General features: G+C 39.5%; 1 protein-coding gene across 1 annotated transcript; it reads right to left on the bottom strand.

The window, feature by feature from the left end:
• Positions 1-2,474: 2,474 nt before the first annotated feature.
• Positions 2,475-17,314, bottom strand: Tmem244 (transmembrane protein 244). Its single transcript, XM_060373674.1, has 5 exons — positions 17,208-17,314; positions 12,020-12,142; positions 8,543-8,616; positions 3,485-3,610; positions 2,475-2,579 (listed from the first exon to the last, which is right to left on the bottom strand). Exons 1-5 carry the CDS (start codon positions 17,312-17,314, stop codon positions 2,527-2,529), a joined length of 483 nt encoding a protein of 160 aa, XP_060229657.1. The 3' UTR covers positions 2,475-2,526.
• Positions 17,315-18,429: the final 1,115 nt, after the last annotated feature.

Raw genomic sequence — 18,429 nt, 5'->3', positions numbered from 1 at the left:
AACCAACCAAACAAAAACCAAATGACAAAAAAAAAAAAAAAAAGACTTCAGACTTAAGGATATGAAAGTGAGTGGTGAATGTAACTAATACTGGTACTAGAGATAATTGTTGACAACAACTGGGTGCAGTGAAAGAAAAAGCTTGATTCGTTTTCTTTCTTATTTTTTAAAGATGTATTTATTTTTATCTTATTTGCCTGGGTATTTTGCCCACTTATATGTCTTTGCCCATAGATGCCAGAGGAAGGTGTTGGATCATCTGAAACTGGAGTTACAGATAACTGTTAGCTGCCATGTGGGCGCTGGGAACTGGACTCTGAAGAGCAGCCAGTGCTCTTAACCGCTAAGCCATATTGCCACCTCATTTGTTAGCTTAGTACAGGCAGGATCAATAAATTCAGCTTCACGTGTGAGTATCAAAAATAGTCAAAAGAGTCTCATTGCTTCTTGTGCTAATGTGGAAATGGCAACGACACTTTTAAAGAGAGGAGAGCGTGTCACAGATACAGGTCTACGGCTTGATTCTATATAATCTTGGGATGATAACCATTGCTCAATGGTTGTTGTCTGGCCTACATTAAAATGATCCTTATTTTCCCACTTCATACACTAGTATCTATTTAAATATAGGATATGAAAGTGAAATAACATGGTATAATCACATTAGAAGATGTGATTTTTACAGTAATCTACAAAAATATTATTTTTTTTAACCTTCTCAGGGTGAAGATTCAGCAGCCTCCCTTATAACATGCTGGCTTATGTTTCCTATTTGAAATGCAAATTCACTTACTACATTGAAGGAAAATCTCTGGTCCTTCTTGTTATTTCATTAATTCTCTCCATCCTCACACAAGAAATATGCATTGACACCATTATGGTGGCTGTATCCTAAACATGCTAGCAACAGCCCTTAAAGTTGTCTTAACTACTAGAAAATGAAAAGCCATCCTGAAATGTTCTTGTCAAAACTGGAAGCAGGAATTTGCTATTTTTCAAATAGAAACAAATACTTTGGCCTTTGCGTGTCATTTCCTAGGTCCTGTCTTAGACATTCTGTTGTTTGACCAGACAAGGAAAAACAGTGATCAGAAAGAGACAGAGAAGTTTTCCTAATGCTGGCTATCCCAGTGGACATCCTAGCTTCTTTTCAACTCCTCTGAACACTTCCCACTGGCTGGGGCTGGCTGCCTCTGCACGGTGTGGTCAGTTCTGCTCTGTCTCTCTCCTGTGCATCCTCAGAGCTATCTGCAGGATATGTCCTGGGTATCTACGCAAAGGCACCACTGACGATTATCTGCAACACACAAACACATATATACAAGTGCTCCTTATAAGGACTTACTGCAGTGGTGCAAAAACTCCATTCACTCGACCCCAAAGGCTTTGTTTGCCACATTTTAAAAAAAGTAGAATATAATACCCACAGAATTGCAGTAAAGGTTTGTGCGATATGTGCGGTGGCCCTGGCTCATATTAAATAATCAATAAACCTAAGTATTTCAGTTCGGTGTGGGCCGTTAAAAACTGAATGGCAACACCAGAATATGTTTGGGTTTTGCCTGCTGTTTGCAAAACAGATTGAAAATATTAGACAAGATTACTGCCAAGTCAAGAAGAATAATATTTCTTAAAAATTACATAATCATTGTATTCAAAAGCCAAATACAACAGATTTATAAGTAAATAGTTTCCATACTTGACAAACTGAAATCTGTTTAGATATGCCGAGCTTTGCTTTATATGGTTGTTTATTAGTATAAGCAAATGCTTGATCTGAGACCCTACTTCTTCCTGACTTTCTGATTATTACACAATATAATTAAGAAAGAAAATGGACACCAACTGTCTCATTTCCTGCATGTCTTCTGTTTATCTTGATTTTCCTACTTAAGATTTCTATGGGCTCCAACTCTGAGACACACATGGGATTTAGATTCATTTCTTTAGAGCTAAGAAGGTGCTACGTATGGGCAACTGTGGTTTTAGTTAAGTGTCACGTAAAACCAAAAAGGATCGGGCCATTTTGATCTTCTGTAGGCCAGCCTGATTGCTGCCTGGAGCGGCTGTGCTCTGGCCCTCAGGATGGCAGGAATGAGTTCCGCTCTAGGCCACTGTAACCTCGTTTCCACTTACTTACCTTTTTACATGTTGCTCAGTACATAAAGAGAAACGAATGCTAGTCTTTTGTTGATTCAGACTACATCAAAAGGAGAAGAAGAGTATAGGTGTGTGTGTGTGTGAGTGAGTGACTGACTGATCTGTTTTTAGATACAAACACATGCTAAAAATGTTTCCTGTCTGGTGCGGATTATATATGGGCTGTTCTGGAAGTATTCATATACCAGAAGAGACAATTAGTTTAGTCTATCTTTAATAAATGTGTATGGTTTTTATTATCTAGACGGCATCGTTGTCACTATCTCAGAGAAGAATGTAATAAAATCTATGTCTGAGATACAGTTCATTTCCAACATTTATTCTACCTAATGTTTTTGCACATTACAGGATCTAAACTTGAGCCATTCATGTACCTAAAGCAGCCCACCAATGTGACGTCAAGGGGAATTCCGACATCACTGCAATAGAAAAAAAAAATGCTAAAGTTAATTTACAAAAGCATTTAGTTTTGTTAACTTACCAGAAATGATTATGTTTGGTCAAACCATATAGCAAAGCACATTTGTATCCACATTTGTAAAACTGTATAGACTAAATTTGTTAGGCTGAAAAACAGTGAAGGAAACCTGTGAGAGAGGTGAGACTGATTCATGACTACCCTTTTAGCAAAAGGTAGAACAGCAGAGCCAATGTATTTTATTTTGATCCCCAAGATCACCAGAAGAAACAGACATTTTAGAAATGGTGTTCCTTTTGAATGTTTATTCTGTGTGTATGTGTGTGTGTGTGTGCTTGCTCTCCCATGATGTATCTGTGTGCGTGCCCATTTTAAATACGGCTATGCACACACCACAGCATACGTGTGGGGGTCCAAAAATGAGTTGTGGGAATGAATTCCCTCATTTCCACCATGTGAGTCCCAGAAATTGAACCCAGGTCTTCAGACTTAGTGGCCAGGAAGTTTGCCTGCTGAGCCATCTTAGAATGCAGGCTTAGAATGGAAACTATTAAAAATAACCATCAACTTGTAAATATAATAGGTTTCCTTAGTTTTCCCCACCTTTGGTCTCAGGAAGATTTTTGGAAGAAAAATATTTCTTCAGGAGGCAAAGCCTATATAAAAGGTGATGGCCAATGTGAGAAGAGGAGGGGCATTGACATGTTGGTACAGCTCTGGACCCAAAGAATTGGTCACAACCTTTCCCTGAAAGCACAGAAGTTCAACCCTTAAGAGTGTTTTGGATACATTAAATGTAATACAGGCTCATGGTTTTCACCATTTTGTCTTGCTGCATGTAAAGGAGGAACTGCACCACTACCTGTAAATCAAGTGTCCCTACCACCTTTTTTTTGTCTTGCTTACCAGCTGATGTGATGATTACGTGAAGGATAGTCACAGAAATGGCGTAATCCCAAACCCATTCTTCTACAATCAGAGCAAAAAGCAACCCACACACAAAGTAGGTGACTTCTGTTGAGACTAAAAGAACTGCAAACAGAAGAAAGAATATGATTATTTGTGTTTAGAACATTTAATGATCCTGAATTACAATTAACACAATATCATAAAATCTTAATCTGCAAAAAAGTATTTTAAATTTAATTTTTTTACAAAATTGAGAATTTTTTACTTGATTACTGTATTTACATTATTTTCCCTCCCAGGCTCTTACCTTGCTTCCCCACATTTCCTCTGAAGTTCATGACCTCTTTTTCTTTCATCATTATTGTTATGTACCTATGTGTATGTGTGTATGTTCACATAAATACAGCCTGCAGAGTCCATTTACTGTTGCTCATATGGTTACCTAAGCAAGACCTTCGCAAAGCTAAGACGGGTTGACAAGCCCCCATGGGTGGGGAGTTTGAGCTAATCAGTGGCTTCTGGGAGGGAAAGAATCAGTCTTCCCCAGAAAAAAGCCCCTGACATGCTATCTGAGCTCAAGTGATCACATGCCCAAGTGCAAAGAATTTCTGATGAAAGCTTTGCAAATGTTCTCTTACCCAACCTCAAATAGGCATAAGAACTTTTGACATTTTATATCTTCATTATCTTTACATTTTTATAAAAATAACAATATAATTTGTCTCACGGTTTTAGTCATTAGCATTGAAATAAAGTTACGACACAGTCCATGCGTGCAGACCTGCTATTGAATTATAAATGTAATTTTTTAAAGTATTATATATTAGTGAAATTAATGGAAGGATTCAGCTCTGAGTCTTTAGAAATAAAAAAAGAATGGGTTTATTTATTTGTGTGTGTGTGATTTTTAAAAAATTTTATTTATTATTTATAACAATTTATTCACTTTGTATTCTGGCTGTGTCCCCCTCCCTTGTTTCCCCTCAATCCCATCCTCTCTCCCTTTTCTCCCCCTATGTCCCTCCCCTAATCCACTGATAGGTGAGGTCCTCCTCCCTTCTATCTGACCCTAGCCTTTCAGGTCTCATCAGGACTGGTTTCATTGTCTTCCTCTGTGGACCAGCAAGGCTGCATCCCCTTCCCCCCAGGGGGAGGAGATCAGAGAGCCTGCCACTGAATTCATGCCAGAGACAGCTCCTGCTCCCCTTATTAGGGAATCCACGTGGAGACTGAGTCTATGGGCTACATCTGAGCAGGTGTTTTAAGTCCTCTCCATGCATGGTTGTTGTTGGGGTATCAGTCTCTGCAGGGCCTCCAGGGCCCAGTTTTTTTAGTTCTGTTGTTCTCCTTTTGGAGCTCTTGTCCCCTCCAGGTCTCTTTATCTCTCCTTCTTTCATAAAATTCTATACACTCTGTCCAGAATGGGTTTATTGGATGGTATTTTTTTTTTTTCTTAAAAAAATGCTTAACTTAAAAATAAGTTCTGTTGTACTTGTGGGATCACTTCGTGTCCAGGCAGTCATCTGAGAAGCATGATTTATTACCATAAGTGACACAAACCCTCGTCGATGACCGGTGTGGCTGGTAACCCTTCTAAATCCAGTGGATGTCACATAGGGTTTTTCCCTGAATAAATATTAAAATATACTTATTTACGGGTCAGAACACAAATCTTGGTGCCTTGGGCATGCGAAGTAGCAGCCTTTTGCCTTTTGGATGGCTTTTGAGCAAGATACTAGTTTCAAGGAAGAGATCAATCAAACTTTAAAAGAACTACTGTATTTGATATGCCACTGTAGTCCCTTCTTTGTAAATAATAGCACTCCCCTGACAATTCCTTTTCCTTCACTTTAAAACCTATCAAATGATTGTTGTGTTCATATAATCCTGGAGTCAATAAATGTAGGCAGGCAAATGTGATATTTTGCAGAGCAGAAAATAAAATAATCACCCTATTTCCTACAGTGCAGAGGTAGTTTAACTAGCAAACCAGAGGCCGCAGAGGATAATACAAAAGACGTCTTGTGAGCAAGTTCCAGGCACTGTCTGTGTAAGGCATTGCTCATGTTCCTGTTCAGTCTTATTCCATTTAACTCCATAGGTATTAGAAGGTGAATGGAGAATCCACATCAACTTCCTTTTCTATGGCATGAAAATTCCTTTCACTGATGTAAATCAGATCAACCTGTCCATCCATCAGGTCTGTCTGTCCTGCACACTAAAGCCAAGGAAGAAAGTATCCTGCTGTGTCTTCCTGACTTCACCTAGTTCACATCCCTCCTCCTTCTGATTTTTTTTTTTTTTTTTTTTTTTTTTTTTTTAGAGATGGGGTCTGACTATGTAGCTCTGGCCATCCTGGAACCTGCGCTACCTAGACCACACTGGCCGCGAACTCACAGAGATCCATCTGCCTCAGCCTCACATCTTGACATATTTCTATTGCTAACATTTGGAGATTTTGTAAGTCAGGCTGCTTATAGAAGGTGAATTTAGTCTTGCACAAGCTGTATTTGCACATGTCAGTAACAAACCCTTAAGCTTTGTTTATGGTTTGAAAGAAAACACAACCTGAGGTACAAAACCAGAGGTCAGGGTCCCAGCAATGGAGTTTCATCTCTACAGGTTAGTGCTGGAGCTCAGTCTGTGCGATGCAGCACAAAGCTGTCAGCAATGCACTGATCTAACGGGCTGCATATGTTCCAACACCGGGGCTACACCTGGTCTTCCGGCTCACAGGACTGTGGAAACAGACCAGAAGCTTGACCCTAAATCCAATGCCAGTGCTTTGAGGTTACCAGGAAAGCTCAGATCCAAATTCAGACAAGCCTAAATTCTCATAGCAACGAAACTGAAGGGTTATGACTTTATCCCTAAAAGCCCCCTCCCCCCCAATTAAAGATTTAATAGGTTATGGACCTACTGATATCTTCAAGCAAATATTCATGTGTCCTAACAGAAAATAACAGTGCAACCTGAGTTAGATACCTCAGGACCTTCACTGGCACCTCTACTATAAATAAACAGTCCCCTCCCATAAGCTGACGCTGCCCTATGTTCAATGACTGACTGAAAGGCCAGAAGAAACATGAAGAATTGGGTTTTAAATGTCTCCCCTACTCCAAACACATGGATGGTCCCCAGTTGACTTTGCTTTTCTGTAACTAACTCTTTTATCATGTTTGAAGAGGCTCAGTGCAAAAACAAACTCCATTCAATGTGGAAGTGCATGAAGAAATTACTAGCATGTCTGACACCTTATATCTTATTACCATAAACATCTCTGTTCTCACAGATTCTCTGCTACCCAAAATTGAATCAATCATGGCCCCCAAACAAGGTTATCCATTGGAAGAAGACTTCTTATGAGCATTCAGTAATTCTAGCTGACCAAGTTTCCCTTACAAATCATATTTGAATTCTGCTTTTCCTAGCTTCGGGCAATTTTATACATTTCCATAACTTTCCCCAGAAAAAAAAAGCATTCCATGGTTTTCTAGTGAATTTTAATGTTTAAAGCATCAACAATACATTTTTTAAAATAGGACAAAATTTAACAGAATATTAAGAATAACTATAGCGAGAGAATACATTTATAACATTTCTTTTTTTTCTCCCTTTCTATATCTATCTAGATTTTTTCGTTTGTTTGTTTTTCTAGGATAGGATTTCTCTGTGTAACATCCCTGGCTATCCTGGAACTATGTGTTTTAAGCTTTCCTAATTAATGTGGTTTATTTTACAATGAAAAAAAAAATGAGGTTAAACTTGAGCTTTCTAGAAAATGAAGCAAACTCATCGTGAATGGCCCTGTACACCTGTGCTCTGTGTGTAATCAGAACGAAGGGGTTCACCTGTTAACACACCAGCTTAGTTTGTGAATTTATGAGATATAAGTTATTCATTGTGCTAATACGCAGAATTTGAGAGAGCCAAGTTTTTTCTAAGTGTATATTCTTTCTTAATGTTTCCCGTTGCGATGGAGTGGATTTCTTACTTTTTATTCTACGCACAGTAACTGTGGCTATTTATGGAACACAGTGCGGCATTTCAATACATGTAGGTGATGTGTAATGGATAGTTCAGTCTATCTGGCATATCTGCAGTCTCAGATAATACATATTATTTTGTCGTGTTAGCAGCATTCCAGATCTTTCCACTAGCTATTTTGAAATGTCCAATTAATTGTCAGCAACCCAAATCATCCTTCTGTGCGACAGATCATTTTCTTTGCAACAAAGTCTGCATTGTTTAGAGAAGAAAAATAAAAAAGCAGAAATGTGCAAAGAGGAAAATGAAGGTTCTCTGTCACCACCACTGGGAGAGCACGGCGTGCTGCAAGATTTTCTAGGCTTCTTTCCTAAAAAAAATGAGATGACACCGTACAAACTTCTCCTCATTCAGCTTCATGTCTCACAGATGCTTTATATATCAGCACATTGCTATTTTTTTTCCTTTTCTTTAAAATGTCTTTACTACAGTGAGAAACAAGCATCATGAAAGCACGACAGATGAAGAACAGAACCACACCAACAAAGAAGAGGCAGGGAAGATGGGGGAGGAGAGTAGGGAAGAGGAGATTGAATAAGAGTAAATTATAATGACACGTATGTATGAAAATGCCATGATGCTGTGCATATACTGTGTGCATGTATTCACCAGTAATAAAATAAAAATTCACATGGGAATGTAAGAATTCTAACTCCCTACCTACACTTATGCCATTCTTATCCATCTCCTATTCACTTAAATTTCTTTGTGCTTCATGCATGTGAAGGCCAGAGACCAACTTTCAAGAGTTGGTCTTTTCTTTTTATCACTTGGGTTACAGGGTTCTAATTCAGGTTTTCATACTTATTGTCAAGAAATTTTATCTCCTGGACCACTTCGATGGCTCCACTTTAAAAACTTTGATGATACTTTTCCTAATGAAGTTATAACATCCAGAATAGTCAAAGAAAAGCTGAATGTTTTCGCACTTTCTACTTAACAAAATATTTTATTTTTGCTTGCATTTTGTTCAGTTACTGATAAGGATTAAAAATTTAAAACAATTACCTTTATAGTTTGTGTTGAGCCAAGAAGGTCGTGTTTTGAAATCAAACGGTGCCAGAATATCCAGCTCACATGCCCTGCGAGGTTACAGATGAAAAGTTTGCTGTGAGAGAGATCATTCTGAACTGTGCATCAGAGCTTTGCTGCTCACTCTTCACATCCACGATGGGTCACTTGATTTACCCTGGCTGAGCACATTTTAAAACTGGTTGGCAGGATGGCCACCAATGAACAGTTTGTCTGTATTGCCTTCTCTGCTCAATTAAATCTACCTTTTCAGGACCGGAGAGCTTGCCCAGGGGCTAAGAGTGATTATTGCTGTCATAGGTGACCGAGGTTCAGTGCCCAGCATTCAGCTGGCCCCTCACAACCACCTGAATGAAACTCCCAGACCAACACCTTCTCTCTGGCCTTGGTAGGTTCCTGCACAAGTGTGCTACACATAAACTCATGCAAGCACACACACCTCTACAGAAGAGTGATGGTGATGATGGTGATGATAATATTTAAATCTACTTTGCTCATTAAACAATCTTAATTATATCTGAGGCCTCAGCTATAAGCTAGGTAGTTCCACCCAGTGAATAAGGGGAGACTTCTAAGATGGAGAGAACAGGGTCTTGGAAGCCAGAAGACACAAACTTAGACAAATCATTTAACTTCTCTTGACTTCAGTTCTTTTCTTTTTTTAATATTAATAATGCTATTTATTGGTTTAGATATGTGTTTTCAGGTTGCTGTCAGCCCAACATCCACTACTCCACAGAAGAATTGGACAGTATGGCAGATGCCTAATCTTGTGCCTTATAGAAAAGAAAGCGAAGCTCCTTAGGAACTAACTTTATTTAAGGTAAAGACCATTAAAGTTGTGATTTTATTGCTTTATAAAAACCAGAGAAGTTTATAGAATACCAGGTTTAGACTTTTGCACTTAGAAAAAAAGAGATTGTAAATTAAGATCAGAAATATGTGCCCCCACAGTATATTCACCCCTATTTTTAAAGTTTGTGGGTTTTTTTTTAGAATCTTTATGTTTTCTCAATTTTATATTGATATTTAGAAACAAAGGTAAGAATTCCTGTTCCAAATATAGTAAACAAAATACTCATAGAATATTTTTCAAAACATGAAGTGTAATAGAAGTCAACAAAGTTGGACACAGTGTTTCTCCAGGTTTTCTTCTAGGATCTTAGCACTTGTTAATTGTAGACTAGTTACTATGAGAATTGCCTTTTTAATTAAATTTTTATTTTTTATACTAATTACAGTTTACTCACTCTGTATCCCAGCTGTAGCCCCCTCCCTCGTTCCCTCCCAATCCTATCCTTCCTCCCTCATCTCCTCCCTGCCTCTCTCCAAGTCCACTGATAGGGGAGGTCCTCCTCCACTTCCATCTACCCCTGGTTTATCAGGTCTCATCAGAAGTCACTGCAATGTCCTCCTCTGTGGCCTGGTAAGGATACTCCCCCCTCACGGGTGGGGGTAGTCAAAGAGCCAGCCACTGAGTTTATTTGACTTCAGTTCTTAACCATAAAATAAAAAGGTTATTCTGTGAGGATTTTCCCCCCCCTTTTCTTAAAGCTGGGTCTATAAATTATACACCTGGACTGGACTTCAGTAAGGGTTAAAATGATGGGCAGCTGGTCAACCAGTTAGCTGCTGCCAAAAACTTTAAGGTCCAATTATCTCATATTCTTCATACCTGCTGGAAATGGTAGAACTCACTCAAAATCTCATCTCTTGAAAATAAGGTTGGAGGACTAGCCTCCAGACTGGGGCTGGGGCTAGACTGAGTCAGAATGTCTCAAAAACAAAGATGGAACAACAAGAAAACAAATAAGACATTGAATCTGCACATAATCTGAGTTGTGTTTATTTAAAAGCAGCAAATACAAAAGCTAAGTACAATGGTACACATTGGTTTGATTGTTTTTGAGACAGGTTTCTCTGAATAACAGCCATGACTGTCTTGTAACTTATTCTGTAGACCAGCCTGGCCTCACATAAATCTGCCTGTCTCTGCCTCCCCAGTGCTGGCATTAAAGGCATGTGCCACAAGCACACAGTAATTGTACCTCCCAGTAATAGGGAGATGCAGGGTGGAGAATAAGATGTCTGAAGTGGACTACACTGAGAGACTCTGTTTCAAGCTTCCCCCACCAAACAAACAAACAAACAAACATTCCTTACCACTGACTCATAATTCAAAACCTTGAACTCCTGTGCCCAGAAAGCTGGGAAGAGTAGGAATAGTTTTCAGTATCTCTAGCCCCAGGGCACAGATGACATTATGGGTATGTACTGTGTGGGTTTGTCGGCTAGCATGCCAAATAACATTCTTTCTATTGCAAAAGTCCAGTGATTTATTTTTGGAATTAATTTGCATAGTGAAATGGAATTTTGTGCTTTCATAGTAAAATTAAATTGCATAAATACTCAAGTTATAGGAAGTTAATTGTAAATAGACATAATTTAGTTCAAGGAAATTGTGTTGGCAACTTAAATTTGTAGAGAAAAATTTCAGAATAAGATAAAAAAGTATGTGGCAAAATGCCTCAAACTGACAAATTACATCATTAATACCCATGGATTGGGTTGGAGAGATGACTTGGTGGGTAAATACACTTGCTGCTAATCCTGATGACCTGTCTTAGATCCCTTAGATCCACAGGGTAGAAAGGTGTGTGGGGTACATTCATTCCCCCACACCCACGGTATAAATAAATATACATATAATTTTAAAGCAAACGAATTATCTAATTTCCCCCTTATGATAACCCTTTTTTAGACTATGACTTCCCTTAGACAAATATAGACTCTGAAATAGGTAAACTTGTATGGCTTATTAAAACAAATCAAGAATGGAGTGGAGTGATGGCTCAAGAGTTAAGGGTGCTCACAGCTTTTGTGGAAGACATGTTTAGTTCAGTTTTTCAGGACCCACATCAGGTGGCTCACAAGTTGCCTGTGCTGCTAGCTCCAGAGCATCTTACCTCTTCAGTACTCTGCAGGTAAATGCCTGTGTGTGATGGCTCATAAATGCACACATAATTATAAAAACCAATCAGTTGATCTTTTAAAAAATGAATCAGGAAGCTAGTAAAAACCTTGGCCAGAATGCATCCCTGGCTTACTATCCAATACTATGTCCAGCATGTCTGAGAAAACACTTAAATGAATGTTGGCTATCTCTCAGTTGTTGTCTGGTGCACACTCTCCCTGATTCGATACCGGCCCTGATAGCATGGCTTCACCTTTCCTGGCAGTGTGACAATCCTGCCTGGCTCTAGCTTTGTTCATGGCTGTGACTTTGGTCATTTTTGAAGGTAGAATATTAGTTTATATTTACTTTAAAAACATTTTAAGTGTCATTAAGAATCTACAAGCTGTAAGCCACCAAGTCACGTCAAGTCTTAAGTACAAACTACTTTCAGTCAAAGTCCATTTGTAAATCATGCTGGAAGACAACATGGCACTTACCTGAGTGCCAGGCAGCAGGTACTCAATGACAGGTAGTAAACAGTGTAGAATAAGATGACACAGACCAGAAGGCTCTGCAGAGCCACCTGTGGAGAGCCAGGCAGAGAGAACCAAAGGTCTGAGCTTTCACACACAATAACTGGCTCAACAAAGAAAAGACAAGTAACTACTATGTAGCACTGGTAAGCTACATATTACTTGGAGACTCAAGGATGAAAGGGAGTGAAAGTACATTGTGATTGTGTCTCAGACACAGTGAGTTGCCGCATCCCACCATTACCCCATTACACCAAAGATCAGTGCAGCACATACCCTCCATGCACCTGAATAAATTTCCTACATGTCAATGGTATTGGTCATTTTTCTCACTGCTGTGACAAAATGCCAGACAAAAAAGCAACTTGAGGAAGAAAAGGTTTATTTGGGTTCACAGTTGGGGCAGGGAAAGCATTGTGACAGGAGCTTGAAGCAAGCCGGTCTTTTTATGTCTGTGGTCAGAAAGGAGACAGATGAACATGGGTACCTAGCTCATTCTTTTTTTTTTAATTTTTATTAGTTCCACTTTATTCACTTTGTATCCCCCCCATAAACTCCTCCCTCCTCCCCTCCTAATTCCACCTTCCATCCCCCTTCTTCACACATGCCCCTCCCCAAGTCCACCGATAGGGGAGGTTTCCCTCTCCTTCCTTCTGATATTACTCTATCAAATCTCATCAGGAGTGGCTGCATTGTCATCTTCTGTGGCTTGGTAAGGCTGCTTCCCCCTCAGGGGGAGGTGATCAAAGAGCAGGCCAATCAGATTATGTCAGAGGCAGTCCCTCTTCACATTACTATGGAACCCACTTGGACACTGAACTGCCATGGGCTACATCTGTGCAGGGGTTCTAGGTTATCTCCATGCATGGTACTTGGTTGGAGTATGAGTCTCTGGAAAGACCCCTGTGTTCAAGTTTTCTGGTTCTGTTGCTCTCCTTGTGGAGTTCCTGTCCTCTCCAGATCTTACTATTTCCCACTTTTTACATAAGATTCCATGCACTCTGCCCAACAGTTGGCCATAAGTCTCAGCATCTGCTTCGATAGTCTGCAGGGCAGAGCCTTTCAGAGGCCCTCTGTGGCAGGTTCCCAACTTGTTTCCTGTTTTCTTCTTCTTCTGATGTCCATCCCCTTTGCCTTTTGGGATGGGGATTGAGCATTTTAGTCAGAGTCCTCCCTCTTTATTAGTTTCTTTAGATGTACAGATTTTAGTAAGTTTATCCTATATTATATGTCTATATGAGTGAGTATATACCGTGTGTGTCTTTCTGTTTCTGGGACAGCTCACTCAGGATGATCCTTTCCAGGTCCCACCATTTACCTGCAAATTTCATGATTTCCTTATTTTTCTTTGCTGAGTAATATTACATTGTGTAGATGTACCACAATTTCTGTATCCATTCTTCAGTTGAGGGGCACCTGGGTTGCTTCCAGCTTCTGGCTATTACAAATAAAGCTGCTACAAACATGGTTGAGCAAATGTCCTTATTGTGTACTTGAGCCTCTTTTGGGTATATGCCTAGGAGTGGTATGGGTGGATCTTGAGGAAGCATTATTCCTAGTTGTCTGAGAAAGTGCCAGATTAATTTCCAGAGTGGCTGTACAAGTTTACATTCCCACCAGCAGTGGAGGAGGGTTCCCCTTTCTCCGCAACCTCTCCAGCATGTGTTTTCACTTGAGTTTTTGATCTTGGCCATTCTGATGGGTGTAGGGTGAAATCTCAGGGTCGTTTTGATTTGCATTTCCCTGATGGCTAATGAGGTTGAGCATTTCTTTAAATGTTTCTCTGCCATTTGATATTCCTCTATCGAGAATTCTCTATTTAGCTCTGTTCCCCATTTTTTTTAATTGGATTGCTTGGTTTGTTGCTTTTCAGCTTCTTTTGTTCTTTATATATACTGAGTATTAGCCCTCTGTCAGATAAAGGGTTAGTGAAGATTCTTTCCCAATCTGTAGACAAGGCAAGGCCGCCCACTCTCTCCATATCTATTCAACATAGTTCTGGAAGTCTTTGCTAGAGCAATAAGACAATTAAAGGAGATCAAAGGGATAAAAATTGGAAAGGAAGAAGTCAAATTATCACTATTTCAGATGATATGATAGAATACCTGAGTGACCCCAAAAATTCTATCAAGGAACTCCTACAGTTGATAAACAGCTTCAGCAAAGTGGCTGGATACAAAATTAACTCAAAAAAATCAGTAGCCCTCTTGTATACAAAAGACAAAAGGGCTGAGAAAGAAATTAGGGAAACAACACCCTTCACAATAGCCACAAATGACATAAAGTACCTTGGTGTAACCCTAACCAAGCAAGTCAAAGACTTGTATGAAAAAAATTTCCAGTCTCTGGAGAAAGAATTAGAAGAAGATATCAGAAGATGGAAAGATCTCCCATGCTTATGGCTTGGCAGGATTAACCATAGTAAAAATTGCCATCTTACCAAAAGCAATCTACAGATTCAATGCAATTCCCATCAAATTACCAACATAATTCTTTACAGACCTTGAAAGAAAAATTCTCAACTTCATATGGAATAACAAGAAACCCAGAATTGCTAAAACAATCCTCTACAATAAAAGATCTTCTGGAGGTATCTCCATCCCTGATCTTAAGCTCTACTATAGAGCAACAGTAATAAAAACTGCATGGTACTGGCATAGAAACAAAATGGTGGATCAATGGAACCAAACAGAAGACCCAGAAATAAACCCACACACTTTTGGACACCTGATATCTGACAAAGATGCCAAAACCATTCAATGAAAAAAGATAGTATCTTCAAACAAATGGTGCTGGTCTAACTGGATATCTACATGTAGAAAAATGCAAATAGATCCATACTTATCACCCTGCACAAAACTAAAGTCCAAGTGGATCAAAGACCTCAACATAAAACCAGACACATTAAATCAGCTAGATGAAAAAGTGGGGAAGACCCTTGACCTCATTGGTACAGGAGACAACTTCCTGAACAGAACACCAACAGCACAGGCAACAATCAATAAATGGGACCTCATGAAACTGAAAAGCTTCTGTAAAGCAAAGGACACCGTCATCAAAACAAAAAGAATACCTAGCTCATTCTTTGTGTACAGCATCCCAGCCCAACATCGCAGCCCATGGATGAGTGCTGCTAGTATGTCTAATGGGTCTTACCACCTCACTTAAAACAGTGTACAAGCCACCCTCCTAGGCATATGTATAGATTTGTTTCCAAGGTAATTCTAGATTCTCTCAAGGTGATAATCAATGGGGACCATCACACAAATGTTTGTATTCTGACTTGACAAAACCATGCTACACCACAGATATAACACTAAAACTAGTAAGAAGAGGTTGTTTTGAAATAGCTCCCTCCCAAATATATAAAATAATGCAATTACTGAGTCTGTTCGCAAGAATCTTCAGAGCAATTGATTAAAACACAATAGATGGTTTTGAAATGGACCCTCCCCCCACACATGTGAGCCTTACCAGAAAGCAATACAAATTAATGGAGACCAATGGGTTATTCAATAAAAGATGTGAAACTGTCTGGCTTCCAGCTAGAAAAAAAAAAATCCCATTGGATTCCAGTCTTGTACCAAACACCATAATAAATTTCAAAATGGATTAAAGGCTTAAGTGCTGAGGAAGAGATTTGGGGAAAATATTTGAAACATATATATCACAGGGAAAAAAAAGGCTTGATATTTACCATATAAATTCCTATGAATAGAAAAGGCAAACAAACTAACAGAAAAAATGATCAAAGCATATAAATACATGTTTCATGTGAAGAAACACTTAAAAATCCAAGAACCAACAAAAGCTTGCTGAATTCACCACTTATAAAAATATATTCTTATGAATGTAACAAAAATATCAACGTTTCATAGGGGAAATTTAAAATTTATTCCCTCTTCTTTTGAATTTGTTTAAAATCTTTTTTTTTTTTTTTTGCTAAGTCAACACACAATGCTTTAGGAATCAGTTTTCCCTGGATGATAGATTCACTGAGTTCATCCAAAGTCATTGGCCTGGATAGAGAGGAACTCTCCAGTAGAAGGAAGAGAAAGTGATTAGTGAAACACAACACAGCTGATTTTGTGTAACAAGGGAAACACGCCACACCTAATTTTGTATATAACAAAGGATTTCAGTTAGTGTAACATACCACATCTAATTATGTAATGGACAGATTTAGCAAGAGTTTATAGCTTTCAACTATCTAAAAGTAATAAATGAGCAGCCTTCTCTAAGAGGACTTCAGTACTCCGAGGTTCTGAGATCTCTGAGACTTGCCCCACCCCAACTCAATCTATCCTCAACCCCTCCTCCTCTCTCCTATATTTCCCATGGCTGCCCACCGGATCGATTCCTTCTGCCTTCCGTTTTCATCCCCATCCTCATCCTTCTGTTTCTCTCAGGCCTCATCACCTGAAGTCTCCTCCTCTTGCCTCTCAGTCTCTTTCCTCAGCGCTAAGTTTCCTTTCATGATTTTTCTCTCCAAACAACATGCTCAGATATGTGGATGCGCGATGGCTACATGTATGCGTGTATGTGTGTGTTGTACATGCATGTACAGGTTTGTGTGTGCGCATGTACATATGGAGCCCAGAAATCACTGTTAGGTGTCTTCATCCGTCCCCGCCTTGTTTCCTGAGAAGCGAAACCTACTGAATCCACTAGTTAGCTAGCCTAGCACTGGGGATCGGTGGGGCTCTGTCCTTCTGCTGGGTTTACACGGAATATTTGTCTTTCTGAATTCAGCTTATTTCCCTTAGTACAAACTCAATTTTCCTGCAAAAGATATTAATCCTTCATGCTTTATAGTGGATTTGTACCTCATTGTATTTGTGTACTGTACCACATTTTCTCTATCCGGCCATGAGCTGATAGGCAATAAGTGGCTTCCATTACTTCGCTATCAGGAGTGGCAGCACAAAAAAAATAAAATAAAATAAAATAATGTGCACACAGCTATCCACCCTGGGTGCTGAATGTGGTTCCTTTGTGTGTAAGACGGGCATAATTGGATCAAGCACCATTTCTGTTTTTGCATTTTTGAAGGCTCCCTAAACCTACTTCCATGATGGCTGCAGTAATTTACATTCCTGCCGGCGTCTAAAGAATCTGTTTCTTCATTCTTGCTAGCATTTGATGTCCTTACTTCACGGTATTTTCTTTCCTGTTGGTGATTGCCAGTCTGATCTCAGTGGCATGAAGCTGAACATAGTTTTGGTCTGCATTTCCTTGGTGGCTAGTGATATTGAACATGTTTTCATGTATTTGTTGGCCATCTGTACGTCTTTCGAAAAGTGTTCAGATCATTTGATTATTGATTGATTAGATATTTTTACTCTTCTGAGTTTTCAGTCTTTCTGTTCTTTATATATTATGAATGTTTAATTCTATCAGACAAATCCTTTTCTCTGGTTGGTGTCTTTATTCTTGTGACTCCTGTATGTGATGCAATTGCTCTGTCAATTCTTTCTTTCTTTTTTTTTTTTTTTCTGAGCTACAGGAGTTCTATCCAGAATATGTCTAATCCTAAGTCTTCATTGGTTCCCTGTTTTTCTCTGGTAGTTTCAGTCTGTACATGAAGGTATTTTTAGTTGTTTTTTTTTTTTTTTTTTTTTTTTGTACAGGGTAAGATACAGGAATCTAGTTCATTCATTCTTTTCATTATTATTAAACTTATTTATTCATTCACTTCATACCCCAATCCCAGACCTTTCCTCCTCTCCTCCTAGTACCAACCTCCCACCCTCTTCCCTTTTTCCCTTACCCCTTATACTCAGAAAAGGGGATTCCTGTTCACCAACCCCCCCACCCCCAGACAGCACATCAAGTCTCATCAGGACTAAGCACATCCTCTTCCTCTTTCACTGAGGCCAGACAAGGCAGCCCCACCAGGGGAAAGTGATCCAAAAGCAGGCAACAGAGTCCATGTTAGAGACAGCCCCCACTCTAATTGTTAGGAAACCCACATGAAGACCAAGCTGCTCATCATCTACAAATGTTAGGGGGCCTAGTTCCAGTCCATACCTGCTCCTTGGTTGGTGCTTCAATCTCTGTGAGCTACCATGGGACCTAGGTTTGTTGGCTCTGCTGGTCTTCTTGTGGAGTCCTTGTCCCTGCTGGGTGCTTCTATCCTTTCCCCACTCTTCCACAAGACTCCCCAAGTTCTGCCTAATGTTTGGCTGTGGGTTTCAGAATCTGTTTCAATCTGCTGCTGGGTAGAGCCTCTCAGAGGACAGTTATGCTAGGCTCCTGTCTGCAAATAGAGCAGAGCATCATTAATACTGTCAAGTGTCGGCTCTCGCATATGGGGTGGGTCGCATATTGGGTCAGTCATTATTTGGCCACTCCCTCAACCTCAGCCAGCCTTC

The sequence above is a fragment of the Meriones unguiculatus genome, chromosome 20 (genome assembly GCF_030254825.1).
Source record: "Meriones unguiculatus strain TT.TT164.6M chromosome 20, Bangor_MerUng_6.1, whole genome shotgun sequence".
NCBI lineage: Eukaryota > Metazoa > Chordata > Mammalia > Rodentia > Muridae > Meriones > Meriones unguiculatus.
This window is presented reverse-complemented; position numbering and strand designations above follow the sequence as displayed.